This window comes from Equus caballus, chromosome 11, assembly GCF_041296265.1.
Source record: "Equus caballus isolate H_3958 breed thoroughbred chromosome 11, TB-T2T, whole genome shotgun sequence".
In the NCBI taxonomy this organism is placed as follows: Eukaryota; Metazoa; Chordata; class Mammalia; order Perissodactyla; family Equidae; genus Equus; species Equus caballus.
In genome coordinates, this window is record NC_091694.1 from 19,396,709 (window position 1) to 19,418,282 (window position 21,574).

At 55.6% G+C, this 21,574-nt stretch overlaps 1 protein-coding gene across 11 annotated transcripts in view; it reads left to right on the forward strand.

Annotated features, from left to right (window-relative positions):
• Positions 1-5,319: 5,319 nt before the first annotated feature.
• The window catches only part of HDAC5 (histone deacetylase 5), a 35,345-nt gene continuing 19,090 nt past the window's right edge, over positions 5,320-21,574 (forward strand). For 2 of the 11 annotated variants that reach the window (XR_011423168.1, XM_023652441.2), the window contains exons 1-3: positions 5,323-5,813; positions 11,496-11,706; positions 18,792-18,863. Coding sequence is in view for 7 of the 11 variants with exons in the window: in XM_023652441.2 (XP_023508209.1) it covers positions 11,685-11,706; positions 18,792-18,863 (94 nt within the window). In the remaining 4 variants the exon portion in view is untranslated. Of the gene's footprint in view, positions 6,062-11,495; positions 11,707-18,581; positions 18,864-21,574 lie in introns of those variants that run through there. The other 9 variants (XR_011423167.1, XM_023652440.2, XR_011423169.1 and 6 more) reach the window with 7 other exon arrangements.

The window sequence follows — 21,574 nt, forward strand, 5'->3', positions numbered from 1 at the left end:
GCACTGTTGTGTTCATGTGGCCTTGACTCCTGAACAGGCAGGCAGGAACCCCTACAGGCCAGGAAATCCTGGGCCTCACTTCCAGATGCCAGCAGGGAGGTAGGGGAGAGGATGGGTTTCCTTTTCAGCCGTCCCCTCAAACCTCTTGCTCTTTTTGCTGCTAGAAGGGTAACAAGGCTTGATGTGGGTCATTTTATGCTACTGGGAGAAGCTGGGCTGAGAAGCTTTGTCCTCAGGTCCCACCTCTGTCCCAGGCCTTCTGGTCACCTGCTGTCCTTTAGCAGGTAGCTGGCAGCTATGGGAGGCTCTTAGTCAACGTGGGACCTCCAGACCAGGGTACTGGCAGCTTTTCTCTGCTCTCTTTCTCTCTAAATAACATATACATACATATATATATATATATATATATATATATATATAAAATCTTTTTTTTTAGGCATCATGACGAATGGTGGTAGCTGCACTCAGAATAGTTTTTATTTTTAAGCAAATTCACAGCTTGTTCTAGGAGCCACGATGTTGGCTTTCCCCAGGCTGGCCATTGCTGAGGGTAGGGACAGTGGCCAGCTCCCATTCTCCGGACCAGGAAGGCAGGAGCTAGGAGGCCTGGGAAACGACAGGAGGAGTCAAGGGTCAGGTAAGGCTCTCAAGTGAAAAATGACTGAGGCCCTCACCTCCAATCAGGCCCTCCTTGTTTTGTTTTTATAGTTTTGAACTACAACTCTGGAATTGTTAGCTCACAACGCAGAGCTGGAAAAGGCCTCAGAAGTCATCTACCCAACTGTGCCATTTCACAGATGGGAAAACTGCGGTCTAGAGGGGTGGCGGCTCGCCCAGGTGCCTGTCTGCTGCTCTTCCCCCAGATATCTCAAACAGTCCAGCAGGACTTTATGCTGGACGCTGGTCTGAAAACAGTTTCCTCTTGCTCTAAGCCCAGAGGAGAGGGCCTAGTGGGAAGGGGGCAAAGGGAAGGGACAGGAACTGTTTTCCACCCTTCCTTCTCAACTTCACCTTCTTGGACCATCCAGAACTGTCTCCAACTGGAAGGAAGGAAATCTAGTCCAATCCTCTCATCCTACAGGTAAAGAAACAGAGGCCCAGAGAGAGGAAGGGACTTGTCCAGGGTCACACAGGGAGGCCTGGGCAAACGACAGCATCCTGGGGGCAGTTTTCATTACACTCTGCATAACTCAGTCCTCAGTGACCTGCCTTTGCTTTGTGCCTCGGGGCACATGAATTGTTTGCCCTGAAATAAACTCTCCTCTGGCTCGTGAGCACATTGTAAACAGCTCTAGGGCACGACTGGACATTAAAGGATCCCAAAGTCATGAAGGTCCAGCTTAAAACTTTGAAGCCCAGCACTATGCTGGATGCTGTCACATCTAACATCACATCTAATTTAGAATTCACAGAGTGCCAGAACTGGAAGGGACCTCAGAGAACAGAAGTTCAAGTCCTGTTTCCCAGATAAGGACACCAAGACCCAGAGGGGAAATGACTCAGCCAACAACACGTGAGGATATAACTGATCCCAGGACCCAGGTTTTCTTACCTCCTGTCCTGTTTTCTTATTTTTGTGCAGTCCCCACAGTACCTAGCATTGTGCTGGCCTCATAATTTTTCAATATGCTCAATCGATTCTTGCTGAATGGAATAGAAATAAGATGCCTCTGTGTACACATTGCCCTTGGTAATTGAAAAAAGCTTTAAAGAATGCATATTTCCTTTGATAAATATCTAGTAAATGCTTATTGCTCGGGCTTATCAGCTCAGTTCTTCCTTGTTCTATATTATTATCTGCCTGCGGCTGTATTTAGAACTGGACTATTCCCACCCCAGGCACCCTTTGGAGGCCAGCAGGGCCACTTAAGTATTGCTCCACCAGAGACCAGAACTGTGGGCCAGACCACTCTGGCCAGAGCCTCCCAGAGCCTCTGGGATCCTGCCCATGGATCTGAGGATTTCCACCCCAGGAGAAATTCTGGGTGAGAGTTTGGAGGTGAGGGCACATTTGAACTGGGTGCCTTGTTTATTAGGCCTGTCCATGCCCTCCAAAGTTAGGCAATGCTAACTTTGGAGGGCATGGACCCTGTGTGAGTGAGGGGGGATGTGGAGGAGATGGGTGCTGGCTGTCAGTCTAGGAGTGTCCCCCCAGCAGGGAGGAAGGTTGTTCTCTCTCTTGCTTCAAGTACTGGACATTTCTCATGATTCCAGGCAAGTAACAACTCCCAGGGCTTCTAGCAGAGCTGCTCACCACTCCTCATTCCACTCCCCAGCCCTGCTGCCTCCTTCTCAAAGTCCAATAGTGCTGCCAACCTGTCAGGCCATTGGTTAATGCCTGGCTGTCCTCTGAGATTGATTTCCTTCTACCAAGAGGCCAAATTCACCACTGGGTCCCAGGGTCAGAAGTTCCCCAGTTGACTACTAGATCCCCCTCTACAGGCTCACTCTACATCGGGAAACTGAGGCAGTGATTATGAGACAGCCCGAGACCACTGTTTCCATGGTGAACGGTCCTGGCAAGGACCTCCCCTAGGGACTTTCAACAAAAGACAGTTTTCTTCGAAGTTCCTTAAAGGCAGAATCATCTCTCTATCCCCAGTACCCACCACAGGTACTCAAGAAATGTGTGTAGAATGAATGCAGAATTATTTAACTCCCACTTACCCAAGGAGAGGAAATCTGAGGCTCAGCAAGGCCCATGTGGTAAATTCTTGTAACTTCTGGGGCATTTGGCCACTTGGGGACTGAGGCAATGATCTCAGGGACCCCCAGAGAAGAGGACTAGAGTGTTAGGCTGAGTGCCCAGCTCCCCCAGGCCTTATTCCTTGTGTTTGTCGGACAGGCAGAGACCTGGGTTCGAATCCAAGATCTTGCTTGCGTGAACTCTGTGACCTTGGGCAAGTTATTTAGCTTCTCCGAACCTCAGCTCCCTCATCTATGGAGTGGGAAGTATGTAGCTGAGGTGCCCCACGAGACAGTTAGTGACTATCATACCAGACGAGGAGATTCCTTCCTCACGTTCTAAGATCTTGAGAGAAGAAATTCCAGAGTCTTCACAGCCCCCAAGACTTTACTATCTGCTATGTGCAAGGTGATCTGCCAGGCATTGGAAATACATAAAAAAAAAGTGATCTTATGTCTTCTCAAGCGGCTCATACACTGCTTCGGGAGGCAGAACATAAGCACTGAGAAAGCAAAATGCCAACCCAACTCAGCTGCCCAAGAGACATCATAGGGTTGTACAAGACTAACAGCAAATGGGTGGCATCATCATTCTGGGACAGATGCAGGAGGACCCCTGTCTTGGAGTGACATGGGATGACTTTGTAGGGGCAGCCTCTTGCTCAGAGTCCATTGTCCGTTCAAAAAGTGCTCACCCTGGCTTAATCTTTGAACACTCATTCGTTTCGTTCAACAAATATTCATTGTATATTTTTTTGTTCCAGGCACTGTGCTGGGAGGAGACATGTGGTTTCTGAGCTCAAGAAGGTTACAGTTTACAGGAAGAGATGGACACTGAACCAATAATACCACAAATAGATGGATATTTACAAATTTTTTAAAGATTTTATTTTTTTTCCTTTTTCTCCCCAAAGCCCCCCAGTACATAGTTGTATATTCTTTGTTGTGGGTCCTTCTAGTTGTGGCATGTGGGACGCCGCCTCAGCGTGGCCTGATGAGCAGTGCCATGTCTGCGCCCAGGATCCGAACCAATGAAACACTGGGCCGCCTGCAGCGGAGCGCGCGAACTTAACCACTCGGCCACGGGGCCAGCCCCGGATATTTACAAATTTTTATCAGGGTCCATGAAAGCATACATAACAAGGAGATCTAATTTAATTAAAGGACCAAGGAAGGCCTCTTTCAGGAAATGGTATTTAATTCAGCTCTATGGATAAGCAGGAGTTAGCGAAAGAGAAGAGGGGTGGGGAGCATTCCAGAGAGAAAAAACAGCCTGTGCAAAGGCCCTGAGGAGCAAGGGACACACGGTTCAAGGACATGAGAGAAAGCCACAATGGCTGGAGTACAGAGGGCTAAGGGAAGAGAGCTGAGGTGGGCAGGGACCAGATCATGTAGAAGCTTCTAGGTTGTTTTTCCCCCAAGTTTGAGGAGAGGGCCAGCTGCAGCAAAATCCTCTGGAGTACTTACTAAAAATGAAGATTTCTGGGCCCCATCCCCACTGAAAAACAAGCTCTGTTGGTGGGGATTATGAATTAACATTTTGAATAAGCTCCTCAGGTAATTTGTAAGTCCCCTAAAGTTTGAAAACCACTTTTCTGGGCCAGATACAGATTTCAGGAACAAAATTGGAAAGATTTTAAGTGCTCCCTTGATTAGATTTGTGTTTTAAAAAAGTCACTCTGGCTTCGGGAGGAGGCTGGGAAGGATGCAGGGAGTGGATGGGTTGGGGAGGTGGCTGCAGTGTCTCAGGTGTAAGGTGATTTGGTTTAGAACAAGGGGTGGGGATGGAGAAGGGTCAGAGTGGACCGATCCATGAGATACTTTGTAGGAAGAATGTTTATCATTTACTACAGGAACATTTATGCATGTCATTTACTTTTTCTGATTAGATAAGTAATACATGATCATTGCAAAATTTCAGATATACAGAAAAAGATAAAGAAGCAAAGGTAAATATTTTGCTATATATTCTTCTAGACTTTTTTATATACGTAAATTCAGACATATGGATCTAGTTTGTTGTTTACAATAATGGAACAATTCTGTAGTAACTGATTCCTGATTTTCAAGAAAATAATATGTCATGAGTATCTTTTCAGGTCAATGTAGACCTATATCATTTTTAATGTCTGGATGGTATTCCACTGAACGAACGTGCCCTAGTTTATTTGCCAATCCCCTACTTTTGGTTATTTAGGTTGTTTTCAACTTTTCACATCATAAGCAATCTTTTTCCTTCTATACCCATTTTGAACACAACAATGTTTATTTCCTTAGAATAAATTTTTCTTAGTGTAATTACTAACAAACCCTCTAGGTTTAATCACGTATACTCATATTGTCATCCTAAGAGGAGTTGTAGAGGGGGATGACACCCAAGTGAGGGACCGGAAGTCTTCCTCTTGAAGGCCTCGGACTGTTACAATCATACTCTCACCTTTCGCAGTCTTTTCTTTCCCTGGCACGAATGGAGTGTGTGAGGACGGAGCTGGAGGGTTCCAAACCTGTCCCAGCCACCACCTCCAGCCTGGCCCCCTAGCCGGGGCCTCCTCGGCCCTCCCAGCTCCTAGGAATCCATCCCCAGTTCCCCTCCCCCACCGCGGGAGGGCATGTTAGGGAGACGCTTAGGCAGGCAAAGATTGCACCATCCACGGTTTGAAAAGGAAGTCGAGGAAGCGCAGGGAGGAAAGTGGAGCGTACCAAACGCCGAGCAACAGGAGCCAGGCCCGGCCGCCTGCAGCTCTCCTTCCACTACCACTCGCTGGGCTCGGATCCCTTGCCTTCCACCCTCTCCCCAGCCCAACCCTTTGCTGGTACCAGCCCTTTAAGAAGCTGTCACGGTGGCGCTGCTGGCCCCGCCTGGCGGGGAGGGCCGAGAGGGAGGGGAGGGGTTGGTGGTGGCTGAAGCACAAGGGGGGTGGTGGTGGGGGGGGTCTGGGTCTATTTTTAGCTCAGGGTCGGGTCACGTGACGGGAGTGACGTCTCCGAATGTTGTTGTTGGTGGCGGCGGCGAGCGGAGCCGGAGGAGCCGCCGCAAAGATGGAGGAGCCGTCGAGGAGGCGCTGCCGCTGCTGCCGCCGCCGCTGCTGCCGCCGCCGCCCGCGAAGCCGGAGCTCGAGCCGCAGGGGGTGAGCGCGCTACACCACTCCCAATCCCATCTCCCCTGGCCCCCCGGACGCGAGGCGGCGCCCCCTCCTCCTGCCGCCGCTGCCTGCGGGCTCCCTGCGCGCGCGCCGCGCTCCGCGCCCCCCTTCCTTCCTCCCGACGCCCGGTGCCAGCCGGCGCCCTCCGGGAGCATCGCCAGCCCGGGAGCCGGGCCTCGGGGTTCCTGCGCGCCCCTCCCCGCCTCTCCCATGCAGGGGCTCATTCCCTACAGGTAAGGGAGGGGCCCGCGCCCCGCGCCCCCAAATGGCCCGGAGACCGGCCGGGGCTGTCTGATTTGCCCTCTCCCGGGCGGCGCATGTTGCGTTGCAGTGCTATTTGAGCCCTGCACCTGGATTCTATACAGACCCCTCTTCGCTGGACACCCCTTTCTTGGTACTCTGAGGTGAGGGGCGCTGCCCACCCAGCAGCGCTTCTACCCATACCTAAGAACGCATCCTTGATTTTGTGTCCTTGACTTCGGTGCATGAGGAGGGGGCCTGCGAGCCCACCTTACTTCTCTTTTCCATTATTCTCACCCCCTCCCCCGTGAGGCGTTACTGCGCTTGTTCCCACCCTCTTTTCCCGTCTGACACCTTGGAGCCGGAGAGAGAGTTAGGAGATGAAATGCAGCTCCCCACCTTCTTGTCTGGGGTGGATGCCCCCCATTTTTCATCCTGGGTCTGTATCTCATGGAGGCGGGGACACTGCTTTGCCTTTTAACTTGGGGGAGGCTGCTTCCCAACCCCACCCTTCTCTGGGGCCCTGGGGAAGATGAGAACTGGCTGAGTGATAAGTAATTAATCTGGGAGTCTGCTTGGTGTGAGGGAGAAGAGGGGAGGTGGAGGTGCCCCATTTGGGGGAGGAGGTGACTACCTGATATCCCCGCTGTTGGCCTTCTGACATGAGGTGTGTCTCTCAAGAGGAAGTGTAGCACCTGCAGTTGCTTTTGGGGGGCTGCTCAAGAGACCCACCACTCTGACAGTGACCACTATGCTTCTGGGGCCTGGAATTAACTTTGGGGATTAGGGGTAGTGGTGATGGAGATTGGGTTCAGGGTCCAACTGGAGGGGGAGGACGGAGCCAGATCATAGGAACAAAAGGAGACAGAGGATGGGAGATCCGGGGGTCTTGGCCAGGGGGACGCCTGACCAGACTGCCTTGCAGGACTGGAGCCTGGGCCTCCTTAGGTTCAGAGGATGTTGGCAGGGAGGGTCCTCAGCCAGAGTTCCAGGCACCAGAGCCCCTGAGCTTATGCTGGCTGTTGAGATGCTGGGCTGGGCTGGGAATGGTGGGTGAGCCATTTTGGGGGCTGCCTGCTTCTTCATTCCAGTCTTCCCTTCTTCCTCTCCCTCCTAAACACAAAGCCTGGAGAGATCTTGGTTTGCCTTCTGCCCGTTCTCTTGAATTCTCTCTTTCCCCTGTGTTCCTTGGGCTTGGATCTGGGCTGTGTGTTGACCAGGCAGGCAGAGGTTTCTCTGAGTTAGAGGGGTGGACCCCCAGCATCTCCACTCTGTCCTGGGAATGTATGCACTCCACGGGCCAGAGAGACAGATACCAGGTGCAGGTTACTTGGGGGCAAGTATGGAGGACATGTTAGCTCTATGTTGGCCTCCCCTCAGTATGTCCTCCCCTTTGGCTGGATCGTAATTTGGGGGGTGGGCAGCAGTATCACATGCCCCACCCACTCCAAGTAGCTATAGAGACAAAGGTTTGCTTTCTCTTCCCTAGAGGTGGCATCTTAGCTGTGTGTTTAGAAACGGGCCTGGGAATGTGGGGGTAGTTTGTGTTTCTGTGAGAGGGGGAGGGGGGTCAGCTAAAGGAGCTGGGGGGAGTGCAGTCGGTGCTGAAGTACCAGCTGCTCTTTAATAATTAATTCTTCCTACTCACATCCCTTTGAGGAGGGATGTCTGGAACACGGCATCAGGCTCAGCCAGCCTGCTAGAGGACGCACTCCTGTTGGTGGGGGGGTTGGGGAGAGAGTGTGAGGGGGGGCGGTTCTTGGCATTTTTGGAGCACTGTCGCTTGCTCATGAATGAAAACCTGATGCAGCCCGTGAGGGGGCCTATTGTAGCCGACTTTGGCTAATTAAACTTTCTCTGCCTTTCTTTTCCCCACCCCACCTCACCCCAGCCCCGGCCCCAGCCCTTTCTTGAATGGGGACCCTGTCTGGTAGTGCTGGGGAGGGGGTATTGTTCTGCCTGAGGTTTTAGGGCAAACAGACCCAGTCCTCTGCCCTCTGCCTCCTCCTCCTCCCTCCCTCCCCTCTCACCCCCCCCCCATTTTTTTCTCTAGAAATAGCAGCCTCCTCCATCTGGCTTGTGCAGATGCCTGGAGCTGCGTCTGAGCAGACAAACAGAAATGGGCCGATTGCAAAAATGAATTTGTCAGCCTGGTGCCTTTTTTCCTCCCTCGTTGCCCTCCCCCTTCCCTTAGTTTGGGGCCTGGACATCCAAGTCAGCCACCCCTCATGGCTCCGATAATCCTGGACTTCTAGGCCCAGCTGAGGGGAGGCAGAAGGTGATGGAAGCTCCTGGAGGCCAAGGAAAGTGGTCTGCCGTGGCCACGGTCAGGGGAGGTCACGATGAGGGTTCTTTGTGCCTTGGGCTGGGATGTGTGGGCCTGTAGCTTTCTGAGGAAGTCTTTGGGGCAGATGTCAGATTGTGAGCAATCTCTGGCTCACAGGATTTGATTCAGACAGCTCACCTGGGTGCCTGTGATCTGGGGAGGGGACCCTAGTCTCGGTGCTCAGGACTTGGGCCTGCCTTTAGCAGGGCCAGAGCTGGTGTGTTGGGAGGGGGCTGCCTGGTGGTGCTGGAGTCCGGATTCTTGAGAGGCCCTTGAAGAGACACCTGGCTCCCCAGGAATTCTGAGGGAGTTGTTTGAAGGACAAGATACCTCAGGGCAGCACTGTGAACTTGTGGCCTTTGGGGCATCCCATTGCTCCATGTCTCCCTCCCTTGTCTCCCCTTTTTTTCTTTTTTTGAGAAGGATTAGCCCTGACCTAACATCTGCTGCCAGTCCTCCTCTTTTTTTGCTGAGGAAGACTGGCCCTGAGCTAACATCCGTGCCCATCTTCCTCTACTTTATATATGGGATGCCAGTCTCAGCATGGCTTGCCAAGCGGTGTGTAGGTCTGCACGCAGGATCTGAACTGGCGAAACCCGGTCTGCCGAAGCAGAACGTGCGAACTTAACCGCTGCACCACTGGGCTGGCCCCTTGTCTGCCCTTCTCCTCCCAGCCTGTGCCAGAGTTTTTATTGCTCATGAGTGGAGTGGAGGCTGTCCCCCTAGAGTTTTTACCCTACTTCCCCTGGCTTAGCCATGAGCTTGTAGGGTGATATGCAGTCAGTTTCCCTTGTTCCTTGTCCTCTCTGGAGGTGGAGGTGGGTTTGGATCCTGGAGTGGGACAGAGGTCTGACTTGGAAGAGAGAGTTCACGGCGGGGGTTGGGGGTGGGGAGGTTGGGGGGCGCAGGGCCCTGGGGTCTGCCTACTTATGACATCATGGAAGCTGGGCTGCTCACAGGCTTAGCATCCAAGTCTCGGGTCATCCTGGAGTCACACAGCTCTTGGTCCCTACTGCTCACCGAGACCCTCTTATAACAATAGTAAGCAAGTTTCTCTGGCAGAGGAGGGGCCAGATAGCTCAGGTTTTCACCCTCATGCTGCCCTTTTTCCCCTTCCTGCCCCACCCCGATGAGAGTCTGCTCCTGTCCTGATCAGGCCTGAACACTGCTTTGTTCCCCAGGGAGGCTCCTGTTCACTCTAGAGGGTTGATGAGGGTTGGCAGACACTCTCTGCAGGTGGACAGGGCCCTGGGGGTCCTGCTGCATCCTGCAGGCTGGTGAGGAGTGCAGCCTAACCGAGTCGTGAGCCCCCTGGGAGTTCTAGGAGCCCCTCCTGTCCTCTTCTCCCCAGGGGGTGAGGATGGTGGGGGCTCAGGGCTGATCTTAATCTGGTTTTTGTATCTTTGAGACTCTGCCCCTTCTAAGCACCCTGTGTGCCTTTCACTGAGGAGATGGGCTGGGCCGCTCAGCTGCTGGGAATCGTGGGAATTTCTGAACCTGTATTCCCCAGCCCACGGGAAAGGGTGTGAGCGGGACTGGGCGCCAGCCCTGGGGTGGGCACCAGCTGAGTTGCCTGCCCACGCGGGCCCTGCCAGGACACCAGCAGCCCCACCTGCAGCATTCCTGAGCTTGGCCCCAGCCCTGCGAAGCCTCTTTTGTCTTTGCCCCACACCTGTGCCTGCTGGGAACAATTCAGCCCCTTCGTGCTGCTTCCTTCCACGTCCCCATTTGAGTGCACCTTTCTGCAGCTACAGAGTCCACACTCCGTGGGCGACAGCAGGGAGCAGCAGGCCTAGGAAGACCTCAAGTGTGTGCGTGGCGTGCGTGCGTGTGTGTGTGTGTGTGTGTGTGTGTCCCTGCCACGGCTGTGGGGCTTCTTGGCTCCAAATGGGCCCCACCCCTGGGAATCCTTGATGAGAATGCTAGACTTACTGAGAATTAATCCTGCCAGGAGGTGGGGCTGTTCAGGGGGCAGAGCTGATTGCCTGTTCCTGGCTAGGGAGAAGAGTTAGGGCTTAAACATCCAGCTCCTCTCAGCCTCGTCTGATTGCTTCCTGCTACCTCGCTTTCACTGGGTGTTGGAGGGCCTCCTTTCATTTGGAAGAAAATGAATGAGATCATGTCTGGGGTGGATCATGGGCTGTTAGGGATGGGCCCAGGTGGGTGCGTGCGTAGTGTCTGAGGCTTGAGGACTATCTGTGGGGCTGGAGGAGGGTGGGGAGATGGCGGAATGGGGTCAGGTTGGCAAACTCATGGTCCTGTAATACTGGGACATCCTCCGTTACTATATTGGCCTCTGCAGGCCTGCTGCTGGGCCTTTTGGTGCCTTTGTACAAACTGGAAAAAGGTGTCCCTTGTTCTGGGTGGCCTCAGCCTGTGTCAGACCCATGGCTTGGCAGACAGAGCATGGGCACAGGGTACAACTTGTACAACACACATAAAGTCCTGGGCTTCGGCCCTAGACCCCCAGTCCGGGGATGCTGGATGTGGGGCCTTTGCCAATTCGTGGGAACAGCATGGGTTATGTGTATAAGAGACTTGGTTACGCTCTTTCCCTGACCCATTGTTGAATGGGGGAGACCAAGACAGAAGCGTATTGTTTCCAGAGTTGGGTGGCACAAGGATCAGAAAGTAGGGAGAAGATGACTTTCCGCCTGAGACTCCCAGCTCAGGCTATGGGCCTGGGATACCGGGTCCCCTTGACTTCTGCTGGGGACTCCAGATCTGCCCTGCATCTCCCCACTGCCATGGACAGAGTTCAGAATCCCCTGTGTACTTTCTCCGTTGGTGCACACCCAGTCCCCCATAAGCACCCTCAGGAGTCTGTAAGGTCTCCCAGCTGGCAGTGGACACTGTTGCCCAAAAAGGAGTTTGTTTGGGTATGACTACTGTAGGCATTTCCCATCCCTTGAATGCTGGAAACCTCATCAGTTAGGAAGAGAAGAAAGCAGGGTCTGGTCCAGGTCTGCCGATTCCCTCTGTGCCCTTGGGCAGGTGTCCCTCCCTTTCTTCCCCAGGTGTAAACTGAAAACCTCCAAAGTCTCTTTCGCCTCTCCGATTGCTGAGTTGGGGTCCTCTAATCCTGCTCCATCTCTCCCCAGGGATTCCGTTCTGAGTGCCTGACTGCCTCACCCGGAAGGATGGCCTCGGATGGGCATTAGAGGCACAGCGGCCCCGGGCTCCTGTCCCGTCCGTCTGTCTGTTATCGTCTGTCTCTCTTGACATCACTGCAGCTCCACCCCCTCCCGTCCCAGACCCCAACGCCAGCTTCCTGCGGGCCCAGAGCCGGCATGAACTCTCCCAGCGAGTCGGGTAAGAGCCATGAGGCTGGAGAAGAGCACCCTGGGGTGGCTTTGGCTGCAATCAGCTGTGTGGGTTTCCAGTGCAGGCCAGCTGACCTTCAGGGTCTGAGCTGTAAGGGAACGTGGGGGTCAGGAGTGGAGGAGCATTGTGAGAAAAGGGCAGGGGCAAACCTTATTGACTGTGGAGTAGACCTGGGAATGGATGGGTTGATGGTCCAGCCTGGCCTTGGAAGGGCTTGGGTCCAACTCTGTCCCCAAGCCTGCCTTCTCAAGTTGAGAGCCTTCAATTTCAGCTCCACCCTGCCCTTTTTGCCAAGACAGGCAGGCCTGATGGGGGATGTGTATCCCTGAATCTCTGGGCAGCCTGGGGCTCACGTTGGAAGAAGTCCCCACAATAGCTGAATGCCCAGCTTCCTTTTTGTGGTGGTGGCATCTCTTCCTGGTGGAGTGTCTCTGTGTTAATACTTTTTTCTTAGTGGAGGTTTGCAGGGCCCTTGGCCTCAGCCTGTGTCGGGGTGTGTGGTGTTGGGGTGGGGGTGCCGTGACATGTTGGTAGAGGAGTCTTGGCTCTTTCCTTTGAGTCCAGGTAGACTACCCTCCTCCTCTTGGGCTCCGAACGTGGTGGATTGCCACTTTGGGGTCTTTGACTCTAAGATTTCCTATTCCCCTCTGCCCCTGGGACCCAGCCTAGTGCTACCACAAATAATCTATGGGTGGGACGCCAGGCAGCTTTGTGTATGGGTGGGTCTGGGTGTATGCCCATGAGGATGTGTCCAAGTGGCCTGAGCCGGACCCTCAGGAGTTTCACAGGAGGGTCATGGGTCAGTGTGGTCAGAGTAATAACTGCCTTCTCTCCTTCTCTGTCTCCTTCTGCACAGTCTTAAACGGTCAGAGTCTATCTTACTGAACTTTAACCCCCTACATCTTTTTCTGGAGGGTTGAAGGGATATTTTTCCTTTTACAGATAGGGAAGCTAGGGCCTAGAGATGCAAATCCGTTTGCAGGATGGTACAGAAGCAGCATCAGGGGGGCATCTAGGCCCCCTCCCATCTCATTCCCCATCGCCACTTTGCTGGACCTGACGATCTCTGTTGTGGGGACCCAGTGCTGGTGATACGTGGGAGAGGCCCTGACTCGGGTCCTGGGGGTTCCTGCAGAGTCAGGGAAGCTCGAAGCTGCTGGCATTGTTTGGCTTTGTGCCGCTCCTTTTGGTCAAGGCTGCTCCCCCCCCCCCCCCCCCCCCGCCCTTCCAGTGTCACGTACCCTGGGCCTGGGCTGCAGGCAGAGTGGAGTGCCAGCCGGAGGAGGCTGGGCTCCTGGGGCTCACCAAGGCAGCTTTGCCTGGTGACCCCCCCCCGCAGGGTTTGCGGTTCCCCCTCAGATCCTCCTGCCTCTGCCTTGCCTTCATTCGACCTGTAGGGGCCGTGCCAGGTGTTAGACATGGAGAGGTCTGTGTGACTCTTGTGCTAGAGTGTGGGCTGTCAAGCCCTGATGTCCTGCTTCCTCCTCTGAGGCTGGGCTGGTGAAGGGAGAGGAGAGGCCTGGTGGGTTCTCATTGGTCCCTTGCCCACCTCAGCTGGCTGCTGCCCCTAGGAAGGTCAGTTGTGTCCGGCAGTAGTGCCAGTTGTTCCTTTCCTCTGAGCTACTGTGCTCACCTGCCCAGGAGCCACCTCCAGTCACAGTGGACCTGGAGTCTAACCCTTAGCCAAGGCAACAGAAAGAAGCTGCCCAGAGGCATCGCTTGGTGGCTTGGGAAGAACATTTCTTACCTTGGGGATTTCATTCCCTTAGAGTGAAAGGCTAAAATAATCAGCCTTGGATAGATGGAATACTGGGTTGCCTTTCCAGATGCTGGTGGTCCAGGTTCCCCTTGCAGCCACTTCTGCCAGGGCTGGCAGGAGTTTGGTGGTAGCTAGAAGCGTCCACCAGTGCAGGAGGCAGGCGGTCTAGGAGCCACTGCGGAGCCTGGCCAGGAGGGGCCTCCTGAGTGGGGCCTATAGAGTTGGCCTCGCCTCCTTGCTGGCTTTCCAGCTCCCCCCAGCAGGGGGAGATGCTGTCTTCTTGTGTTCAGGAAGGAGGGAGTAGGGTAGGGGGCCAGAGACTGGGAACCTCATTTTAGGACTGTGGAGAGGCCTCAGAGCTGGGATCATTGCTTGGGATGGCCCCCTCAGGCCCTTCCTGCCAAGTTTTCTTGGGGCTCCAGGACTGGCTCTCCCACTTGTGGAGTTACAGCTGCTCTGGGCCAGGGAGAGACTAGCCTCCACATGGCTCTCTCTTTTTGAGGGGACCAGCATCTGCTATTCTCACATCTCAGGGTGGCATCTGGACTGGGACTGTGGGTGTCCTGCGCCAGGCAGAAGCCTGGAAACCATGTGCGTTTGGACTCCACAAAAGTAAAATGAAATCACAAATTGTAGCTGGAGCACACAGGTGTCCACTTTCCCCATGGACACCCCGCAGAGAGCCTTAGGAAGGGCATGGGACCAGGGGTGGGGAGATAGAGGTGGGAATGAGAAGAACGGTTAGTTCCCAGGATCTGAGTGCCCTGGCCCCTGAGCACCTCCTACCCCTTCACACATCCCCGACAACTCTCCTCTTTCCTTAGGACACAGAACAGCAGGCCTGGGTGAGGCACAGAGAGTTTTCTGCTGTCCCCTGGTTCCCCTCCATTTCTCTCAGTGCAGGGACTTTCCTATTTGGTGGGTTCTTGTTGAGTATCCCCACATCCCCGACCCTGAGCTTAGCCTGTGGGGAAGCAGAAGAAAAACTAGAAGATGGTCCTGTCCTCATTGCAAACGAGTTAGTAAGAGAGTGTCCTGGGTGAGGGGCGGCAGACCGAGATTCGGAGCAGTTTACTTCTGGGACTCGCCCCTCCTCCCCGGGGAGTGGGAGCTGATCGACTTACCTCTGGGCTGGGCTGAAGGCCAGCATTTGACCTGATTTGCCTCTTGCAATCTTGGGAGTACAGGCAGAGGCCACTGATGGCGCTTCCTGCTTCCCTGAGGAGGCCACTCCCTGGTGCCTGCTTTTCTTCAGGAAAAAGGGGGCTTGAGGAGTGAGGTTTTCTTTATTTTTCTGGAACTGATCATTTCTGCTCCCCTCAGTGAGACTGAAGGACTGACAGAATCTGCCTCCTGCCTGGGCTCTGCTGGCCAGGTCAGAGGAGCTGCCTGGCTCCTGGGACAGAAGCCTGCTCTGATCCCTGCCCCGTCTTCTGTGCCATTGCCCAGAGGTTGGGACAAGAGTGAGGCCCACCATGTGAGCCAATCTAGTTGGAGACAGGGCCCCAGGAGGAGGCGGCCGGGTTCCATGGCCCCAGCCTGGGAGGGAAACAAGCTTCATGACAACACCTGCCTGCCCAGCACCTCCCAGCATGCTCCACACTTTCTCTCCTTCCCTTTCCCAGGAGAGAGGGCGGGCAGCTGCCCCTTCCTTTCTGGGTGACCAGAGAAACTGGGGCATGTGTGTGGGGTGGGACTGGGAACCTCGGCATCCTGACTCCCAGCCCTGGGCTCTGGCTCTGTCTCTAAGCCCCCGGGGAAGGCGGGCAGCCAGCCCTGAGGAGGAGAAAGTGGGTCAGTGCCGGCGTGGGGCGGGGGTCTGGGAAGTGGATTCCTGGCGTCCCTTCTCTACTTAGATGCCCCCTGGCACACCTCTGTGTTCACTATAGATTGGGATCTGCTCCACCCTCCGCTTCCCTGCTCCATCATTCCAAAGGGACTGAAGGCTTAGAATGGGACGGTCAGAGGAGGCAGGGTCAACCTCGAGGGGATGTGGAAGATGCCAAAGGAGATGTTGACATTTTTCCTGGACTTGGCTTCAAATGAGAGGGTTCAGCTAGCACCTAGCATGGGACCTGGCACATGGCAGCGCATAGGTCATGCTGATGGGCTCCAGCATGACTGGGCTCAAAGGGCACGAGAGAACCAGAGGGCAGGTGGACCCCAGGGCAGCTGGCGCTCCACACTCCATCCAGGGTGCTCCTGGGCCAGCTCTTTTTACTGTACACAAAGCAGACCATGCTTTCTTCCTTTCCGTCAGGGCGCCCCCAGCCTTTTGGGGCCAAGACATGGGAGCCTGCAAGAGCTCAAGGAGCCAGCATTGGGTTCTCCTCCTCTGAGTTTAGAGGGTTAGGATTCCTGAGCCCAGCCTTTGAGGGAGGGAACAAGGTCATTGTAGTCTGGAGGAGTTGGTGCTGGCTCCAAAGGAGCCTCACATACCCCATGCTTGGTAGGTGCTCTGTAAGGCTTTTGGGATGACACTTGGGAGAGCTGGATGGGTGGAGACGGAGAAGAGAAATGAACCATGAGGAGAGGGGCTATAAAGCAGGAAAGATTGAGGTTAGACATTAGAAGACCTTATTGCATCACTTGAATCTCAGAAGGAAAAAAAGACACTTTTTTTCCCCACCCCAAACCTCCTTTCTTATTCCCCTGGAGGATTCTGGGAACTGCACTGTGGGTTGTCTGTCTGTGTCTGACATTTCGCTTCCCACTTCATGTCCCAACTTCATGAAATCATAACAGTGCTGAAAACTGCCCCGAACCCCTCTCTCTGCACCCCTGGGTGCGCAGCTCCTGAGTGCCCCTATCTTCCCTAAGCAAGGAGTTCTCTTTCCTTAGGTTTCTGGCTGCTCCAGGTTCTGGGAGCCCTGCTTTTGAGTCATTGTAGCTGATGACTTCCTTTCCTCCAGAGTAGGGCTCCCCTACAGTACTCTCCTGTGCCTGGGGCAGGTAGGGAGAGCCAGGACAGGGCTAGCCAGCCCTTCTGGTTGCTCCCAGCGTGGGTGGGTGGAGTCCTGGGCTGGGAGGGGCTCTGCCCCTGGCTTTCTCGGCTGCCTTGAGTCTACTGCCCATCACCCCACTGAGGGGACCTGGCCTTCCCTTCCTCTTGAGAGAGAGCCTGGTTGGCCAGGTTGAGGTTAGGGCCGGGCGGTGGCGGGGTGGCGTGGAGAACCAGGTCCCCAGATCTGCCCTGAAGTGTCCGCTAACACCGTACCCCTGTGGGGAGCACTGCTCTGACACTGTTTTTGTAGAGTCTGCTGGCTGAGAAACTGAGGCTCCAGATCTTTGCTTAGGTTCTGTTTCCCCCCACTCCCCCAATAGACATCTTGTCAGCCAGTCTAGGGCCTGGGAAAGCCTCCTCTGCCACCTCCCCTGTCCGTGTGCTCCCCTCACCTGAGGGCAGGAGGCCCCTTTTCTGTCCCTGGCTGGCAGAAGCCCCAGCTGGGAAGATGGGCTCCAGGAGGCACAGCCACTGTGTCCTTGGTTGGCCAGCTCCTCCTGGGCTCCCAACAGGAGGGTGAGGTCATCCAGTCCAGGGAGAGGACAGGTGTCCCTGGCTCCATGCCTGGAGTTGGGGGCAAGGAGGGGCCAGGAGGGGACTCCAAAATAGCAACTGTGACATCAGGAAGCAGGAGGGGGACATAGACCCAGGAATAACCAGGCTATTAAAAGGCTCCAGTGAGGTCAGGGGGCCAAGCAGGCTCTCTGGACCAGTGGGAGGCACAACCTGAGGAGAAGGGATGGGCCAGCAGTGGGCAGGATGGGCAGGCGTCACAGATCCTCATGATGCACTAGTCTGAGGTCCCAGCAGGGCCCCAGGAACAGGGGCTGCTCTGCCAGGCCTGGGACTGGTGGGAAAGGGCTGGATGCTGGCAGCCTCTTGACTCTTCTTAGAAGGGCTCCAACCTCAAGTCTGTTCCTACCTGGGTATTAGGGGTCATCGTACCTGTTAGCGGAAACCCTGGGGCAGCTTCATATACTCCCTGGTGCAGGATGCAGTGAGTTGTGGTGGTTAGAGCTCAGACTTGAGCCCCAGACATCCCAGCCCTACCATTTAAGCAGCTGTATGACGTAGCGTGAGTGACTTCATCTCTCTGTGCCTCAGTTTCCCCATCTGCACCTATCTCCTGAGATCAATGTGCAGAATAAATGAGGTGATATATGTGCTGCTTTTAGCGTTGCACCTGGCCCATTGCCAGGGAAGAGCTACCTGTGTTCTGAGGATGGGCAAGTGCTCCCTGGTCCCCTTTCCCTGGGTCGGGGGGGGAGGCCTGTCTGGAAGGAGTCTCCCTGCCCCTGGAAGGAAGCCGAGCAGCCTGTGGATGCAACACGTCTAATGGGTAGGAGGGAGCTGTCAATCAGCTGCTGCTCTGGAGTCTCCCTGCTGGATGAGGGGCTGGGGAGGCACCTTCCAGGCTTCTGGCTGTTAGAAGGACTCCAGGGAGGATGCAAGGTTAGGCCAGGTGGCCCTGTCTGCCACCCTTTCTCAGACCCTTTCAGTTCCTTTACCTGCTTTGGATGGCAAGAGGGAAGATAGAGGATGGAATCTGGCTTTTTGGTCTCCAGCCCCTCGCCTGCCAGGAGCAGCGCCAGAGGTGCTCCGAGGTGCATGGGTACTCCGCAGTCCTTCCCCAGCCCAGCCTCTGGCCACCCGGCTCTGTGGCCTTGGCCCTGAGTGCAGGCCCTCCCCTGTTCCCATCCCCCTGCCTGGCGCTTCCTCCTGGGGTGGAACGCACCTCCCCCCCCATGGGGCCTCCGCCAGGCCTGGGCTCCTGGCAGCCGGCCGGCGGCTCCCTGAGCATGCTCCACCTATTTATAGACAGGGCCCTCCCCCAACTGCTATTTCAGTCTTCTGCCAGCTGCCGGCGGCTCATTCGGGAAGGAGGAGCAGGGAGCCGGGCCCAGAGCTGTCACCCAGGGCTGGGAGGGAACACAGAGAGCCCGCCTTGCCTGCTGAGCTCCCCTTCCTGTCCTCTGAGTGCTGAGCCATACCCCGGCTCCAGAGAGCTGGGGAAAGGCTGGTAGTCGAATGCCCCTCTAGAACAGAGCTGGGCCTGTAGGTCTGGGGCCTCCCAGCTCCTCCTGCCGCTAGGAGCGCCCAGGCCGGATGAGGCACCTCCCCACAGCGTGGGTCCCAGCAGCAGTGGCCTGAGGGAGCCCCTGAACAGGGAGGGCTCCGCCCCACCACCTTCCCTTTGGCTGACTCCCGCCTCAGGCGGCCCCCTCCCTGGCATGCTGCTGGTACCCAAAGCTCAGGGGCTCGTGGAGATGCTGCAGACCATCTATGAGACAGAATCCTGTTTCTCAGCAGATGGGATGTCAGGCCGGGAACCGTCCTTGGAAATCCTGCCTCGGACCCCTCTACACGGTATCCCTGTGGCAGGTAAGTACCTCCGTGTCCCCACCTGCCCTCTGCCATTGGGCATCTTTGTCCCTGAGGCTGGGCATCTGGCTCTGAGCCTCGCCCAGATGGGGTCTTGCTTAGATCTTTCTAGAGGGCTTTGTTTAGAATATGGACGGTTGGGGAGCCATCCTCACTGAGTGGGCTTCCCTGCCCTCTCTGGCCGAGAACCTGCCCTCCTGCCATGCCCTCCAGCTGTGCTGCATCCCTTCGAGTCTCTTTGGCCTCCAGCAGGGTCAGCATCAGCTGCTGGGGGCTGTGGATTACTAGAAGATCCTGGCCCAGTTGGCACGGTGGTCAGAGGGGAGGAAGTGGGTCAGTGACCTGCCTCCAGTCTGCCTGCTCCCCAGGTCTGGGCAGAGGAAGAAGCCATAGCTGGAGCGTCCATAAGAATAAACGCTACCCCGGTTCCTCTGGCTGGGTTCTTGGGGACAGAGGGTTGAGTGCAGTGATTTCTGCAAGTCCTCAGTCAGGAGTCCCCTGGGAATCAGATACCTGGGGAGCAGGCTTGATGCACTTGTGGTCAAGTTAGGCAGAGGCTGGCAGCTGGGATGTGGGGGGCCTTGGCTGCCTTAGTTCCTAGTTCCCCCATATCTCTCCTTCCCCCAGGCCTTGGATTTTTCCCATCTCATGAGGATGAAGAGGTGTTACTCTGGCTAATATGGGCTTGAGGAACCCCTAGCCCTGCTGCCTTTTCAGCAGGGATGTTTTGGCTCTTGACTGGGGGCGGGGGTCCCCCAGAGCTTGGCCACTCCCTCCCAGGAACCTGTTGGCAGCATCAGGCCTTTCTGGCACAGCCTCCTAACCAGGCCGGCACCACAAGATGCTTCCTCTTGGGAGGGGCCTGCTGGACCCATGCCGGCTTGGCCCCTCCTGGCAGTGGCTTGGCACTCGGGTGTGGGCGTCTGTGTGTATATGTAAAGGGAGTCTTTGCCTCTGGTTATGTGGGTGTGGGTCCCAACCTTTGAATTGGAAGGTGGGAGCTGTGTGCCTACGCAGGTACCTGTGATTTGGCTCTGAGCTGTCCAGGGATAAGGTTGCAGCTGGACTGGATGTGTCAGAGGATGAATGTTTTGGGAAGATTTGGAAAACCCTTGGAACAAGGCCTGCCATCTGTCTGGGCAGGGATGCCCATGCAGTCTCTTAGGGGAGGGCCATAACCCTGGGGGCCAGCCCTCCAGGGTACCCATGCAGGCCCCTGGGAGGAGGTAGACACACAGAGGGCTGGTCTACCCCTGGTCTAGTTGAGCCTGCAGCTCTAGCTAAAGACCCTGCTGCTGACACCTACCCCAGAGCCCCTAGGGGTCAAGGTGGTCTCTTGGAAAGCAAAGAACTAACTGTGCAGAGCATCTGCTTGGGAGCAGCTCTACCCATTTGGCAGATGCCGTATCAGTTCACCCATGCCGCCCTGTCCCCACTGTCGCTTGCCTCCCAGCAAGGCTGGTGGTTGGCCTCCTCAGCTTATTCTCTCACCTTCTGTCAAGTTAGACTCCAGAAATCTTGCAAGCCAGAACCCCCCACTCCCATCCCTTCCCTAAGGCTGCCTGTCCCTGCATAGACCCCCCCCAGCCCGTCCCTCTCTCCAGATCCCTGTTGTCACCCCCCCCATGCACACTGCCTAGTCTTTTGAGAGGTGGCGTGGTCCATGCTGGCAGGAGGGAGGCGTGAGTCACCTCAGCGGCTCGGGGAGAGGGCTAAGAATGTTCCCCCTGCGCAGCTCTGATGCTGTGTCTCTGACGCGGCTGGGGACAGATATAGGCCTGGAGCTCGGCTGCCTTGTTTTTTTTTGGACTCTGGAATGTAAATAGATGTTTCAAATAGAAACGCTTTAACCTTTGGGTTAAAAAAAAATCCACCCCAGATAAACATGGCCATGAGGGCCCAGGCAGCCTGGTGTTCCCCCTACCTCCCCCCGCCTCCTCTCCCATCTCTTGATCAGTCTCCAGACAGGATGCAAAAGTCCATGGCTGAAAAAGCAGATGTCCAGGGACACTTCTTGGGCAGTGTGTGTCGCCAGGCCTCCCCAGCACGAGGGGTTGGGGAAAAGGGGGCTTTCCAGGGTGGGGGTCTACCCTGGACTCTTTGCTTACTCCAGCAGCAAGTCTTGGGAACCCTATTTTAGGGGCATCCTTTGCTGTCTGCTGTTCCCCAGCGCTTAGCACAGTGCCTGGCACATGGATGAATGAATATTGCTTGAGGGGGCTGGCGTCCAGGGCTGATGGCAGGGTTCCTGGGCTCTATTCTGGGGTTTGGCCCTCTGGGTGACTGGAGACAGCTATGGTGAGTTGCCCCAGCGGGGAGCCAGGGCCTTGGCAGGCAGAGCCCATGAGGGATGCGGGGCACTCTCTGCTGTTGCTGCGTGAGGAGGGGGACAAATCGCACCTTCCACTCATGCGATCAGAGGTCTTCCTTGACCAACGGGGTCTCTGCCTAGCTCCATCAAAACAGCCCAGTGTACAGTGGCTACTTCCCTCACCCAGGCCTGCTACCGGCCTGGGGAGCCTGGGAGCTTGAAGTCTGGTGAGGGATTCCCAAGGATGCGGAGCTGGCGGATCCCCTGCCTCCCTTCTGTGGGCCCTGGATTCCGCTTTGGCCTGGGCTGGGCGGAGCTGATGCTTGGGCAATGTGCAGGATCTTAAGAGCAGGCACGGAGGAGGAGTCTCCCTTCCCAAGTGAGGCAGGGTGTGATCCTG